Source organism: Embiotoca jacksoni, unplaced genomic scaffold (assembly GCF_022577435.1).
Source record: "Embiotoca jacksoni isolate LCO1_2020_lvr unplaced genomic scaffold, fEmbJac1.0.p SCAF_20, whole genome shotgun sequence".
Classification (NCBI taxonomy): Eukaryota; Metazoa; Chordata; class Actinopteri; family Embiotocidae; genus Embiotoca; species Embiotoca jacksoni.
The window spans coordinates 7,582,246-7,598,771 of record NW_027185341.1 but is presented as its reverse complement, the minus strand read 5'-3'; the positions used below and the strand labels follow the sequence as shown (position 1 = coordinate 7,598,771).

At 44.2% G+C, this 16,526-nt stretch overlaps 1 protein-coding gene across 5 annotated transcripts in view; it reads right to left on the bottom strand.

Annotated features, from left to right (window-relative positions):
- The window catches only part of ep300a (E1A binding protein p300 a), a 34,103-nt gene extending 30,421 nt beyond the window's left edge, over positions 1 to 3,682 (bottom strand). For 4 of the 5 annotated variants that reach the window (XM_069156069.1, XM_069156072.1, XM_069156070.1 and 1 more), the window contains exons 1-2: positions 3,156 to 3,682; positions 309 to 991 (exon numbers count right to left, since the gene is read on the bottom strand). In XM_069156069.1, the coding sequence (XP_069012170.1) occupies positions 309 to 991; positions 3,156 to 3,249 (777 nt within the window). In that variant the 5' untranslated portion in view covers positions 3,250 to 3,682. The remainder of the gene's footprint in view (positions 1 to 308; positions 992 to 3,155) is intronic. The other variant, XM_069156074.1, reaches the window with a different exon arrangement.
- Between the last annotated feature and the right edge of the window lie 12,844 nt (positions 3,683 to 16,526).

The following is a 16,526-nucleotide window of genomic DNA, read 5'->3' as shown; positions in this document are numbered from 1 at the left end:
TGACTTTGTGGCGGTGCAAAAAAAAAAAAAAGGACTAAGTGGAAACTAGATCCTGCAGTTAAGTATTGTAATTTAAAAGGAGAAACAAAAGCAAAATATTTTCTGTTTATTTAATAATTATATACCAATGCTTCCCTGAATTAGTTAATGTGTCTTGCTTGAAACGTACGGCTCTGGGTAATATTGAAGGTTTAAAGAATTAAGCTGAAGATAATAAAAATAAAACCATATAAATTCCTTCCTTTTTTAAAATCTAACATGATAGAAATCACACACACACACACATTTCTATAAGTTAGAGTCCCTACCTTGTTCATTGCTCCAGGTTGCTGGCCTCTCATCCCTGCCTGGCCCCCGGCTCCCTGCTGCTGTAGGGTCTCAGCCAACAGGTTACCGCTGCCGGCCATCCCCTGATTACCAAAGCCCATCCTGGGGGAGCCATTCATAACCTGGCTCCCAATCATGCCTGGCTGCTGCTGTCCGTTATTGCCTTTCTGCTGTGCTCCCATCATGGCCCTGTTCATGCTGCCCATCATTCCAGCTGCAGCGTTCTGTTGCTGCTGCATCATGTTGGCCTGCTGCTGGGGAGAAAGGTGCTGCTGCCCCTGGCCAATCATCTGTTGAGGACCCTGACCAGGAGCCTTCATGTTCACCAAGTGTTGCCCCATGGTAGTGGGGCCTCCTTGGCTACCCATGGGTCCTTGGTGCCCTTGCTGAGCCGAGGTGGTCGCCCCCGAACGCAAAAGTTCGGACAGCTGTTTGTGCTTGGCCACTGCATCCTGGCCGCCGCCAACACCCCCAGGACCTCCTCCAGGGCCAGGGCCAAGCCCCAGACCCATTCCTGCTGCCCCTCCAGAACCCAACCCTGCAGGTCCTCCTCCCAGAGTGGTGTGCAACTGGTTAAGGTCCCCACCATTGACCAGACCTGGTTCATTAGAGCTGATGAGCTCATCTGGGAGGTCATGCTCCAAGTCAAAGAGTGAGCCAAGATCTGAAAAGAAGAAGGACACAAAGTTTAGGAGGGTTGAGACAATGAGACAGGAGACAAAACAGGTAGAGGATGAGGAGGACAAAAAGGGCCACAGCTATGTTAAGCTGCTATAATCCTTGATTTTTCAGCATGATTGAGTGAAAATGCAATTGCATGCTTGACATCAGAAAGTGATAAAAGCTGTTTCGAGGTGTATGACCATTTTTCTCCCATTAGAAATAATAACATGCCCATAATGCACAAAACAATAAGTGATTGTCAGATGACCATGTGGTTGTGTGTGTAGTTGAATGCACATATATGCAAACACACACGCCCACATGGCCTGCAAACGGAGAGAATCACTGACCAGCAAAGACAGGTTTATACACACATGGTGACAAATGGACCATTTCAAACAAACAATGCCACAAAATGGAGTCAAGTCAGTACAGACACACTCTCACTGAGTCAGTTTGATTGCAGTGAGTTGAACAGCACACAGTTTAGGCAATTAAGAAAGCAACATGATTGACATCAAGACAAAAGATCACAACCCACCAAACCTCTCAGAGTTCATAGTCTGATGTGGTCCTGATTTCTATTTTTCCATAAATCACTGTTATTCCTCTGAAGCGACCACATACTCAGTGAGCATTTAGACATCAATTAGTTGTGCCAGTTATTATTCAAGTTCATCACAGATCAGAAAATTTAAATGTGTTTTATCCCGTTTCATTTGCCTATTAGCTGAATACTTTTTGGTGGCAGGTGGAGCCGAGAGCTCGAGAGGAATCAATCAACAGAAAATTTATCACCAATTATTTTGATAATCAAAACATTGAGAAATATTACCAGAAAACATGCAAATCATTTACCAGTCCAGTGTTTCCACATGTAAGAAACTGTTGCTTTTCTTGGTCTATATGCCTCTAATTTTTGTATTTTCAAATTTTGAACTGCTGGTTGAACAAAACAAGACATGAAAATGTTTCTCTTTTTTTTTTGGTGATGTTTACAGACCAGCTGATCGGTCAACGAACTGATTGACAGACCATAAAAACAATCATGCAGCTGCATTTCTAACCTTCACTGTACTAAAAAAAAAAAAAAAAAAAAAAAAAAAAAAAAAAAAATCGGCATTATTTCTGAAGGCGAAAGCACAGAAACAAGAGGTTGTATAAAAACAGGTTGTGTTGCTGGTTATTTTTTGTTTCCAAATCCAACTCTGGCAAATAAACACGCTGTCTCCAATAATTTTAACATTTACTGCTGATTTTCTTGACAGCAGCGAAGTGGTCCACAAAATGCAATCACGCAATGTGTGCAACATCCGAGTGTCTTTCTGCCACCGTTAAAGATGAAGCTGTTCGCGATTAAACAAAAATAAATAAAATAAAGACCGAGTGAATGATTTAAGTAATGAAATCTGGGTGATTATTTCGTGCTGGGAGCAGTTTTTTTTTTTTTGGTGGCTAACTTGGCTCCCTGGTTTTGGTGTCGCCTCGGCGGGGCATGGCGCTGTCCATGCTCCACGGTTTTGGGCTCTGAGGCCACACGACATCCAGAAAAAAAAAAAAAAAACACACACACAAAAAACACACAAAAAAAACAACATAAAATGGCAATTTGAGCGGAACAACCAGTCGGACCCGCGGGCCTAAATTTAGCAGCAACCGCTGGCGACCCCGACGTGATTACGGGTAGTTATGATGAGGGCTGTCGGAGACGTTGGGAGCCGTGAAAACTCAAATACCGGACGGGAGGAGCTGCGGCGACCTGACAGTCGGACACAACCGTGAGGGGGGCAGAAACTTCACCGCGAGTTGGGTTTTTTTTTACATCCGAGCCCCGGTTGAAGCAGCCATCGGCTCCCGGGCGACCGTCGGTTTGTGGACCCGCATTCAGTTTGGCTAACTGGGGGCTAGCGCAGCTAACCTTCGGCTAAAATGGCTGTTAGCATGCGAGCCGTTCTCCACACACACACACACACGCACGACTGCTAGCACGCTAACGCTTAGCGAGCTACGACAAAAACAGAAGGAGTAAATCCCGCCGTCTTCCGCTTCTCTTTCACGCCGACACGAGCCACCGAAAATAAAAAAAAATAAAAAACAAGACTTAACGAATAACGGCGTCACACACACACACCAAAAAAAAGGGGGTATCCTGAAACAATACGTACCGTTTCCTTCGCTGGCGGAGGCGGAAAGTGCCGGAGAGGAGAGTTTAGGCCTCTTGGCTGAAGGCGGGCCAGAGTCCAGAACGTTCTCGGCCATATTTTTTCGAAATAAAAATATATAAAGTCTCCACAATTGCAGATGTTTTCACGCCCTCGGAAAGCTCATTCCTTTTCGTTTCCAATATTGCGACTTTTCCCCCTCCTTTTTGGGGGACTAAGGGGGGGAAAGTCCCGTGTACGAATTACTCCTCTTTCCCTGGGTTCGCCTCTCGATTTCAGCCTCGGCGTATATCAACCCCCCTCCCTCCCTCGGCGGATTTTTTGTTCTTTATAAATTTCTGCCAGCGGAGGAGGAGGAGAGGAGGAGGAGGAGAGGAGGAGGAGGAGGGGGTCGGTGAAAGTAAAAAGAGGGAGACACACGCATCGGCTTCCCTCTAAACTTACAGTGCCTTTTCAGATGTAAATAAACTGTCCCCGGGTGTCTCTCCCGTGGTTGCGTCCGTCATTTCAGCCTCCTTTCCGGCGGAGCCTGGATGAAGATAATGTCGGGCAGAAAAAGGCTCGTTTGCCTGCGAAGTGACGGCGGTGGCTGCTGGTGAGGATGAGGGGATGCAAAAAAAATAATAATAATAAATAAAAAATAATAATAAAGGTGACAAATGTGCAGCTGCAAATGGTGGACAACGTATAAATGCTTCCTGGCTTGGATGATAAAAGAAGAAGAAAAAGTTAATTATGATTCATTTGTGCAACAGCCTGAACATGTATCTTCTGAGATTTTGCTTTAAAGACAAAATTGGGATCATGTTCAACATTTATCTTTAATGCAAGTTATTTCATTTTTAGTCACTTTTTTTTTTTTTTTTTTTTACAGCTGGATTCTTTAAAAACAAAAAACAAAACATAACAGTCGCCTTAACTTCAAGTCCAGCAGACCACGATGGATCCACAAACACTACACTGTGTCCAACTTCTTTGAAAAGACTTGGTGGAACTTGATTCACTAAATTAAATACCCAATTCTGTCTTCCTTGTGATAGCTCCATTCATACATTTGTAAACCCTGGATCGTACAGCAGAGACATATTTTCAGGATGGTGGAGACTCTGCATGTTGGCTTTATCACCAGTCTCACATTTTAGTCTAAAAGTATTCTTCTTTACTCTTTTTCTTGCACCACTGAATGAATCATAAGTGTCCACAATGTAACTTACCTTTTCTTAGGCTGAGTAAAAGTGCCAGTACATCAATGTAAAAATTCTCAATTACAAGTAAAAGTCCTGCATGAAAAATCCCAGCAGTAAAATCTAGTTAAAGTATCCAAGCAAAAGTCCCGGTTCGGGCCCTCTGACTGATCATTAGATTGCTAACAGTGAAGCATCAGTGTGTCAGCAGCATGTTACTGTTGTGTAGCTGCTGCAGGTGGAGCTGGTTGGACCTACTTTATATCCACTTTTATATCCAGGGACAACAGATACACATGAGAGGTGATTACTGGGAGAGGAAAAAATTAAAAACAGTTCCGATCCACAAATCTGTTTTCAGTGTTTGGACTTTGTTTTTGAATCTTTGGTTTTTGACGAGATAAAATAATTTTAACGTTATTTAAATGAAACTATGTGACAAGTTGAGAGAAAAAGCACTGTCTGGTGGAGCAGTTAACAACTTCCAGACATCTGAAATGGGACCCTGACACACTTATTTTTGTACGAGGTCTGAGAACAAATAGGCTGGAAACCACTAATTCAGTCTTGAACAATGTATTGTACTGCTTGTTATATTATCTATCAAATCTTCATCTGAAGACTAACTAAAGCTGCCAAGCAAATCTTGTAGATTTCTACTTTTAAAAAAAAAATTACACCATTTTTCCTACAATTTTTCCCTCTGAAATGAAGTGCAGGGCAGTATTAAGTGACGTCAAATGGAAATATGCATACTTCAAAATTCAGCAACCTATCAACATTTTCTTCTTAGCCTAGGATGGATGGATGGGTGGGTGGGTGGGTGGACAGACTGGTCTTGAAGTATACGTGTACTTTCTTACTCTCTGCAACACAGAATTATTCTGTGTTTTGTAAACTTAATGAACTGTACGAACTAAAACATGTGTTTGCTCTCAGCTGTTGGAAAGACTCAAACTTTATAGGCAGAGATGTTCAATAAGGAATTGTGGTGGCGGGGTGTGGTTTGGCTCAGCTGCAGGAGGGACTGATTGGGGGAGTGGTTCAGGGAACGGTGCCTGGAAGGGGCTTAATTAGCCCCAGCTGAATCACATCCCTGATTGTCCCTCCCGAACCCAGATAAAACCCAAGCAGGTCACCAGACGAGAGACGGAGGACAGAGGAGCAGGGTGGCCGCTTGAGAGAAAAGACCCAGAAATTGTGGCGTGCTCATGGTTTGTTTGTGTTGGGTGGCATAAACACCTTGGAAACCTTACATCGGCTGACTGTTGTTGTTCGTGTTGGAAAGAACCCACTGGTGATAGCGAGCTGCATGTCACACTGGCACCCAATGCGGGGCCCAGCGAGGAGACGGACACGCAGCAGAGGGGCCTGCCGGCACCAGCGGGGCATGCCGGCACCAGCTGCCCTCGTCCTAGGTTAGATGCTGGAGGAGATCGCGGCCATGCAGAGGAGCCAGGCGGAGGCTAACCGGCAGTTCCTGGGGGTACTGCAGAGCCAGGCGGAGCGGCAGGCCCACGCACTGGAACAGCCCGCTGCACGATCTGCCGGCGCCGCCCCCCCTACGTTAGCAGGAGTGGTGCTGCATAAAATGACTGCCGCAGATGACCTGCAGTCATTCCGGCCCCTCGGAGGAAGTTCCAGCCCCAGCTTCCAGCTCGGCCACTGGCGGCTCCACGGCCTCACCCCTATCCCTTCTCCACAGTCTCCTTAGGCGTCAAGGCAGGACTGTTGGAGGTGTGGGCAACCTGGACACTGCCGGAAGGAGTGTCCACTCATGGTGATCCAGGTTGCCGGCCCTCCAACACCCTCCCTCGGTCCAGGGGCGACATACCGCGTTCCGGTAAGAATCCAGGGGGGTGTACATCAGGCAATGGTGGATTCGGGCTGTACACAGTCGATGATTCACCAGAGCCTGGTTCGGCCTGGGGCATTGGTGGAGGCATTGTGGGTGAAGATTAGCTGTGTGCATGGGGATGTTCATGAGTATCCCATAGTGTCAGTGGAAATTAGATACTTGGGGAAAAAGCATAGCATACAGGTTGCAGTTAGTTCCCACCTTACATACCCCCTAATCTTGGGAACAGATTGGCCTGGGTTTCATAAGTTTAATGAGGCAGTGTGCAGAGGTGTGTTCACGGCAGACAGGGTCATGCGATATGTGTGCTGTGCTCAGTGGTGATGCGATGTTGTCCGACACTGCAGACGGGGAGGGGGATCCAGCGGAGCCTCCCGTGGAGACTCCACTGGTTCCTGAATTACACTCCATGGAGGATTTTCCACTTGAGCAGTCTTGTGACGATACTCTACGCTTTTCCTTTGACCAAGTGATAAGAATTGATGGTCAGCTGGTGCGCCCTGACGCAGCAGTCATATCCGCACTTCTCATTGATTAGAGACAGGCTGAGGCAATTCACACCGGGAGAAAAGCTACTTGTATTGCTTCCTTCTTCCAGCTCGAAACTCCTCGCCAAGTGGCAAGGGCCCTTTGTGGTCACACGGTGAGTAGGGGATGTCGACTATGAGGTGGTGCGTTCTGACAGGGGCGGAGCTACACAGCTCTACCACCTCAACCTCCTAAAAGCATGGAGAGAGACGGAGTCTGTGTCTGGTGTCTGCAGTATCTGAGAGAGGAGCTGGGGCTACAGGTTCCAAAGTCCACCAAACCTGCCTCGCTCCCTTTCGACGCCCATCTCTCCGGGACCCAGAGAACAGACGTTGCCCAGTTGCAGGAGCAGTTTGCTGATGCGTTTTCCCTCCTGCCAGGACGCACGAACCTCATAGTACATCACATTGAGACGTCCCCAGGCGTGACGGTGCGGTAGGGTCATGACTCTGTGGCCATTTAACACAAAAGAAAAGCTGTTCAGAGGGAATTGGCTGCTATGCTGGAGATGGGAGTAATGGAAGAGTCCAACAGTGCCTGGTGTAGCCCCATTGTTCTTGTTATCAAGAAGGATGGATCTATACGGTTCTGTGTGGACTATCGCAGGGGGAATGATGTGTTGCGATTTGATGCGTACCCAATGCCCCGGGTCGACGAACTCCTGGACCGGCTGGGTACTGCGCGTTTCTTTACAACACTGGATTTAACCAAAGGCTACTGGCAGATTCCTCTCTCGCCGGAGTCCAAGGAAAAAACGGCCTTCTCCACTCCGTTTGGGTTATACCAATTTCCCACCCTTCCCTTTGGGTTGTTCGGTGCCCCGGCCACTTTCCAACGCCTCATGGACCGGGTGCTGCGTCCGCATGCTGCATATGCGGCCGCCTACCTGGATGATGTAATCATCCACAGCACCACCTGGGCGGAGCATGTGGGCATGGTGCTGGAGTCCCTGAGGCGGGCCGGGCTCACTGCCAACCCAGGGAAGTGTGCGGTTGGACGGAGGGAGGTACGGTATCTGGGGTACCACTTGGGCGGCGGGCAGGTGCGTCCTCAGGTGGACAAGACTGCTGCTATCGCAGCCTGCTCGCGGCCCAAGACTAAAAAAGAGGTGAGGCGATTTTTGGCGCTGGCAGGTTATTATAGACGGTTCATCCTGACCTTTGCGGATCTGACCAGTCCCTTGACCGACCTGACTCGGAAAGGTGCCTCAGATTCGGTCCAGTGGACGGAGCAGTGCCAGTGGGCGTTTGAGAGGGTGAAACACGCTCTCTGTGGGGAACCGCTCCTCCACACACCTAACTTCTCTCTCCCCTTTACCCTGCAGACTAATGCGTCGAACAGAGGGCTGGGGGCCGTTTTGTCCCAGGAGGTGCGGGGGGGTTGACCGCCTTGTTGTGTACATCAGCCGGAAGTTATCGGAGAGGGAGGCCAGGTACAGCACGGTGGAGAAGGAGTGCCTGGCCATCCGGTGGGCGGTCGACTCCCTGCGGTACTACCTCCTGGGACGCCCATTCACCCTCTGTTCGGACCACGCTCCGCTCTAGTGGCTCCACCGCATGAAAGATACCAACGCCCGGATCACTCGGTGGTATCTGGCTTTACAGCCCTTTAATTTCAAGGTGGTCCATAGGCCCGGGGGCGCAGATGACCGTGGCTGACTTCCTCTCCCGCTCTCTAGTGCCTTAAAGATTTTGAAACACCATACCAATAATACATTGTGTAGAAAATCAAAAGTCATCTTTCTGTATGGTGTTCCAGTGCCCCGCTCATCTAAGGCAGATATTTCTGCTTGTTCAACAAACACTCTTACAAATCAATGTAAATCTAATTACATGCCTGTGCAGAGAGTTACCACTACATGCATTGTGTGCATGTAGTCTTCTGCTTAATGTGTTTGTTTGTTTATATTGACTTTTAGTGAGACAGTACGAACTGTTCTCTGTAACTGTCAATTAAACTCATTGAGTTCTGCATTGGTGTTCATGTGAAATTAATTTGTTTCCAGCATTTTTTCTTAATGTGGTATGATTTGCAATTCACACCAACAACAACTTCGAGAGTGAAATTTACAAATCCTCTAAATGCGCACCTTCATGTTGCAATGTCAGCAGACCGCCACAATGTGAACGTAATGGACAGAACAAACCACAGATGATTGTGCTTTATTTTAGTCCAGTTTTGAGGCTAAAAGTTTAGGTTTTGTCCAGAGGATGGATGGCCTGACAAAAAGTATCACAGCCATTAAAGTCTAAAGCATTACTCTATAATATCCTCTGTAAATTGTTGTGGCCTTAAGGTTGAACAAGAGGAAAAGTCGGTGTTACTAAAAGGTTTTATGCTCTGTGGCCATTTAACATTTTGAAAGAAACTTCCTGCCCTCAAATGTAGGGCTGTAAGTTATCATTAATAAACACACTGTTCACTGGTAAATATTGGTCCTGATGATGGTGTAAAACTAAAGGTTACAGGGTTACCGCCACGACTTTTCTTTCATAAAACAAAGAAGGTCAGTATTTCTTATTGTAGGAGGAAGAACAGTATATATACTGTTGAAAGTCCCGCATCTATAATATTAACATTTCCTTTTGTCATTAGTAAATTAAACCCGCCTCTTAATACCTGTATTTTCTGGCGTTTGGTTTCCAGTTTTGCTAAAACCTCAACTCCCAGAATTCCCTTGTCCTTCCGTGAGAAGATGACGTCAAAGGTAGGCGACGGCATTACAGTGCCGGGGAGCTCTGCAAATGTAGCTAAACAATTCATATCCTAAAACAACTTCAGTTGTATGAAACACTTGTCAGAGTCCCTGAATATGAACAGCTTCAGTAGAAGGACTCTTTAAAACAATAACGACCAGGTGACCGCGTCATAATCGGACAAACTAGCAATTAGCTTGCAAAAAAAAAAAAAAAGTGGGAACTAGCCACACGTTTTGTTTACGTTTCCACTGCTGGTCGTTTCAGAGAGTTTAACAACCACAATGTTTACATGCCGACGTGTTTACCATCATTGTTTGTGACCCGAGACAGCTGTTGATGTCGCAATGCACCACAGACAACGTCCACATGAGCTTCTACAGGCTAATGTAGCTTCTAGCTCACCGGACCTGTTGTTGTTGTTGTTGTTGTTCAGCTCTTTGTGTTTGTTTGTGTTTTTACGTGAAGGTTTTATACTCATGTTGGACTTTTGATTTTGATATTAAAACCGTGGAAGTGTTGTTCTTGTTCAAACCGACACTGTGATGTCCAGGCTGGTTCCACCGTTGAGATGCTGTTTTATTCAGTCTTGTTTGTTTTGAAGGCAAATAATAAACAAACTGTTAGTAAACTAATTACTAATAGTTTCTTTTATTATTTGCCTTTTTTTTTTTTTTTTTTTTTTTCTTCAGGCAATGGGGCCTTGCAGCACAGTAGAAATGCTCCGCCACCACTAGAACAAGCTTTGGGTAACGGGATCAAAATTTGAATTGAAAAATCAAAGTTTCAGGAGGTGTTGGTGTCGCTTCCCAAATGTTGTCACCACCCTACATCATGTGATTGTAATCGGTCTAATTTATTTCCGGTGTTTTGCAGCTTTCAGGAACACGTACCCGCGCCATCAAATACCACGCAAACTGTTACTTCAGTAGCAAATGTACTGTATGTGTTTTTTGTGAATGGGAATAATAAAACAGGACCATGGCTGATGGGTGTAGGAAAGGCTGTCAGGATGAACCTCCCGTCTGCTCAGCAGACCTCCAAAAACCTTCTTGAGGATTTAGAGAACTGATTATGATGCAGGTGTAGATAAACAGCGCAGATGTACAGTTGGTAGACGGCTGGCGGGCCCGGTGCTCTGGGCCTTCTTGTTTGGCAGGTGACCTGGTGGCCTCAATAAGGAGGGAGCGACTACAGAATAATGTTTTGGTGAGGCTCTGGATGTGATTAAATCTGAAGAGACAGTCGCCGCAAGTCTTGTCCATCAGGCCAGACTCTGCCCCGATCAATGACGAGGAGGGAAGAGCCTCTTTTGAAATTGGATTCAATGCAATATACTGAAAGCTTGCAAGGAATTGTTCATCTTTATACTCTCGTCTATGATCTGAACTGACAGAAAAAAAAATTCTTGTATGCAGGGGAGACGGTGAGAAATGTGACTGTTCATCCAGCATGAAAGTAGTGAGATGAAGGAAGGATGTCAACAATTCTGATATAATAACCAGGCTTGTATGTTTGACTCTGAGAAGTAATTTTGAATCATGTAGGTTGGACCAGAAAGGATATTTCTGCACGAAGTGCTTGATTGAATTTAAGAACATTGCTGTTTGTGAAACCTTTTCTGCCTTAAAAAAAAGAAGTCCAAACCAACTATGGAGGCTGGACATGAAGGGCAGACATTCCAGGGAAGGATAGCTGGAGGCCACGCACTGTATATTCAACATGGATGGACATCTCAAGCAAAAACACCATTAAATATTAATTGCATATGACTATTATTCAATGATTGGCATGAGGGTTGTTTGTTCTGCATGTCTAACATCAAACGTACGTCATCTGGTACCAAAGCGAGCCATTGATTGTTGATCTGTGGATGGACCGTCTGCCCGGTGCTTCATTCTTGAATGACTGTGCAAGTTATGATATGCTACCTTTACCAGATAGTTTGAACTACACCTCATTTTTTTTTAATTAATTTTTTTAACATAGACGTTTTGACGGCTGGAGTCATCTCTGCATGTTTCTCCTGTTTGGACCGTAGAATCTAATCTCGCAGCACCACACACGTTTTACAGGATTCTGGCTGTAATGTGTTCTCCACGTCCACACAGCTTTTAGGAACTTTACCACCGACCATCTGGCGATAAATAACATGTTATTACCAGGCACCGGTAAAAAAAAAAAAGGGATATAAAACAATTGTCACATATACTTCGATTTTTATTTTTATTTTCGAATGACCATTAGAAAATTCAAAAACACGTAACCAAAAAACACCAAGATTTTAAATACTGAAATTCTATTTTTTCAAACACACACACACACACACACACACACACACAGATTTGAATGTGTTAGGCGATTTTAAAATTTAGGCACACAGAATAAAAATGTTTTAGTATCTTGTGGTCAACCAGATAACCAATGATTATTTCCCATCTAAACGTCCACTGAAATGATTGAAAGAGTTTGAAGAGCCACAACTAATAAAATTAAATGCTACATTTATTTGAAATAAATAACTAAATTAAAATACATCATAATTAAATGTTTTTGTTTGTAGGATTCTATACTTCAGATGTCTTAATCCAACGCTGTGTGCCGCGTCCCTGGCTGCGCTGCCAAACAAGAAAAGACCATTAACAGGGCGAGTAGCAAAAACACAGTCACAGAAGTAACAAAAAGAACATATGTTTTTTTTTTGAAAATCAGGATAGTGTTATTACAAATTTAGTTAAAATACAGCACATGCGTGGCTGCTGTGTATCTGTCACAGGACAGGAGAGGGGATAGGTTAACAAAACAGTGTATTGTAAAGATGTTTGTAGTAGATGAGTTGAAGGAGGTTGGAGACCAACGGAGCACGAAGGTTGTGGTGATGAAGGATGGAGCAGCTACCCAATAATTATAATTAATTGCAGGAAAGCTGTAAGAAACAGACATTCTTTTCAAATAAAAAAGTTCAGGTTGAAAGACACTCATTTTGTTGGTTTATTTTTTTTTTTTTGAAGGTGGAATCGAAATTGGCACCGAGACACCCGGATTTTAGCTGGTATTGCTATCAATTTTCCAAATGTTGGTACGTGGTGACCTGCGGTCAAACCTTAAAACTGAAGGTGTCCCAGCATTTCTTTTTGGGCTCCACAGTTGTGTAATGACGGAGGAGATCATGGAAACTAACACATTGTCTTCTTTAAAAAAAAAAAATAAAAAAAATAAAAAATAAATCACTATTTTAGAGTTACTTTGAATTGATTTCACTGTTTAATGATTGGACTGTTTGTTGTATTTGTTTTTTAATCTTTTGCTGTAGGTATTGTTATAATTATTATCATGGGAAATTCATAATCACTAATTAACCTAAAAGGCATTTTTTTTGGACTGGAGAAAAACCGGAGCGCCCGGAGAAAACTCGGAAACAGGAAGAACATGTAAACTCCACGCTGTAGAGTTCATGTCAATGGGACAGTGCTAACCACTGCCCCACAATGATGCCCATGAAATACTTATAATACACCTACAGCAATAGAAATGGGCCTCAAAATAGAAAAATGGTGATCACTTCTTCTTTCCGCATAAGAAGCGAAAGCCGCCACGGATTCTTCTGATGAGGCGCTTCCAGCAGTTGTTCTTTTTAACTTTGCGCTCGGTGTGGACGTCTTCGTTGTTCTTCTCTGAGTTGGTCGTCCCTGGTTCTGTCATCTGTGACGAGGGACGCTGCTGGCTGACCTCTAGGGTTCGTTCTTCAATGTCTGTTACGACATTGCTGGTCTCATATTGGACATCCTGCTGACTGTCTTCTTCAGTGTCCATTTGGAAGCTGTCGTTGTAAAAACAGACAGGCTGCTTTCTGACTTTATAAGTGTCCACTTGGACCCCATCGTTGTAAAAACGGACATCCTGCTCACTGTCATCTGTAGTGTCCACTTGGACCCCGTCGTTGTAAAAACGGACATCCTGCTCACTGTCATCTGTAGTGTCCATTTGGAAGCCTTCTTTGTAAAAACGGACATCCTGCTCACTGTCATCTGTAGTGTCCATTTGGACACCGTCGTTGTAAAAACGGACATCCTGCTCACTGTCATCTGTAGTGTCCATTTGGAAGCCTTCTTTGTAAAAACGGACATCCTGCTCACTGTCATCTGTAGTGTCCATTTGGAAGCCTTCTTTGTAAAAACGGACATCCTGCTCACTGTCGTCTGTAGTGTCCATTTGGAAGCCTTCTTTGTAAAAACGGACATCCTGCTCACTGTCGTCTGTAGTGTCCATTTGGACACCGTCGTTGTAAAAACAGACATCCTGCTCACTGTCATCTATAGTGTCCATTTGGAAGCCTTCTTTGTAAAAACGGACATCCTGCTCACTGTCGTCTGTAGTGTCCACTTGGACACCGTCGATGTAAAAATGGACATCCTGCTCACTGTAGTCTGTAGTGTCCACTTGGACACCGTCGTTGTAAAAATGGACATCCTGCTCACTGTCTTTTGGGTCGTAGTCTTCACGGTCAATTTTGACACTGCTGGTGTTGTCTTTGGAGCTCTGAGGGACGCTGTGTTTGAAGAAGGGATGAGATAGGACTTGCATGGGTTTGATGCGCAGATCAGCATCCAGGTCCAGCATCTTTTTAATCAGTCTCACTAGAGGACGTATATCGCTGTGGTGTCCCGTCCTCTTCGCAATCACCGCCTGAAGCTGATCAAGACACTTGAGCCTGAAACATCGGGCTTCTATTGGTTTCAATCCCGTCTCGCAATAAAAATAGTCTGGTTCTTTAAAAATCCAATGATCTGGACTGTCCTCTTTATAGTGGAAGTAAAACTTAGAGCCCATCGCATTGTCCAGGATGTAGTCTGCTGGCTGGCCCTGACTTTTGATGATGTAGCTGAGAACATCGTAGTCAATGTTCCCGGGGTACATCGGAAACCCTGTGGCCAGCTCCACAGCTGTTACGCCCAGAGACCACATGTCGATGGCCCCACTGTATGGCCTGAGTAGAATCAGCTCTGGTGCCCTGTAAAAGGTGGTCTGAAGACCTTTAGTAGGGCGAGGTTCACACGCCAGATGTGCCAGGCCGAAGTCAATAATTTTAACTTTGAGTGGCACCTGACGCCGGTCCAAAACCATGATGTTTTCTGGTTTTATGTCTGCGTGTATAATTCCCTCTGATCCTAGATATCTCAGGGCCGTGGCCAGCTGGTACAAAATTGGCCGCAGCTCGTTGATGGGAATGCCCTCGAAGTTTTGGTCCTTCAGGTAATCATATAGGCTTTGATCAAGGACTTCGAAGTTCAAACAGACGTGCTCCTTGTGGAAGAAAAAGCCGTTCCACCTTACGATGTTGCAGGTGTCTGGATCCAGACACCGCAGGCGCTTAAGGATGTCAATCTCCAGTTTTGCCTGTTTCATGATTTTAGGATGGCTCTTATTAATCTTGACAGCCACTGTCTCGTTTGTCTTAATGTTGTGGCATCTGGTTACAAAGCCATAGCCGCCCTCGCCGAGTAAAGATTCCACTTTATAGCAGTCTCTAAGTGTGCTTCCCTCATAAATTTTGAGGTCATCTGATGTTTTTTTCAGAGACATGTTGACGGGTGTTGTGCAGGAAATTGTTGAGCGAGCTGAGTGCTGAACTATTAAACAAAACAAATTAAAAGTTCCCCTTTCGGGATTAATAAAGTACCTATATCTATCTATCTGTGTATCTATGTATCTATCTAACTCTCTATCTATCGCTATCGTACTATCTATCTATCTCTATCTATCTCTCTATCTATCTCTCTATCTACCGCTATCGTACTATCTATGGTAAGTGAACGAACAAACTTTGATCCAAGTTGTTTTGCTTGCAGTCAAGTTGAAGGTCTGATACGCACTGAAAGATTCTTCAGGGTGCAGCCTTTATATTCTAAGACCTCTATGACATCACAATCACCCAACATTCTAATGTGTGAGTGTGTGTGTGTGTGCAGGTTTATATATCCTTGTGGGGACATAGAAACACACACACACACACACACACACACACACACACACACACATACATACATAGTCATTGTAAACCTCAAAACAGAATTTAACACGGATTACTGTGAAACTATTATATTATTAAATTATATTATAACTTAACTCGTCAATATAACTTGAATTAAGATTGAAATGTTTTGATTTTAAAGCACAATCACCAAAACAAATCACAAATGTGTTGACCGCAGCTGACTGCAATGAAGGAAAAATTTCCCCAGAACCTCAACCAAGTGTACATTCAGTAGACTGCGCTGTTCGCAGTTTATTCACACTGGTTTCTAAAGGACTATTTTGATATCTCTTTGTCTTATCTGGGGACATGGCCGACCACCTTGGCGGGGTTGCTTAGAGCAGTGGACATTGATTTGATTGGCAGATGAGAGAGAACCAATCACAAACAAGGCTCACAATTTGAGGTCATTCTGCCAAAATGAATGGAGCCTGTCCACTTCTGAAGGCAGAAGGTGAAAAGATGCAAAGCAACAGAATGAATATTATGTTCTACTTATTAGCTTTTTACCAAGAAGAGTATATTCAAGTGTAACCCCACCAACATTTTGAATAATAGCTATAAATTGATTACATCTTTTCTCAGTAACTGTAACTGATTACAAATATATTTATTTTGTGATTTAATCACATGCAACTCGTTACTCTCTAACACTGTAACAACGTACACAGAACCAATTTATTACTCGACCCTGCACGTCCCTACAGCTCTGTGTAGAGTGTCAGAATCTGGTCCTTATATGGCTATAGCTCATGAAGATATTTTGTATTTACTTACTTACATGTTTTTCAGTTGAATTTCGTAGAAATTAGTCTTGCCTAGAAATTCACGTTTCATGCTTCAAGCCAGCTGATTCACAATAAACACTAAATGTAAATATTGTTAATATAAACATTGTTTTTATATTGGTTATGTTTATGGGTGAGAAAATGTAGAAACATGGTTATTTCTTATTTAAATCTAATAGACAGACAGGTAGAGATTATTCCAAGACACAGCCTATGACAACAGTTTCCTCATCTCCAGTGTCTAGAAACTGGTGTGGCCGAAAAGTAATTGTTTTTAAATATATTT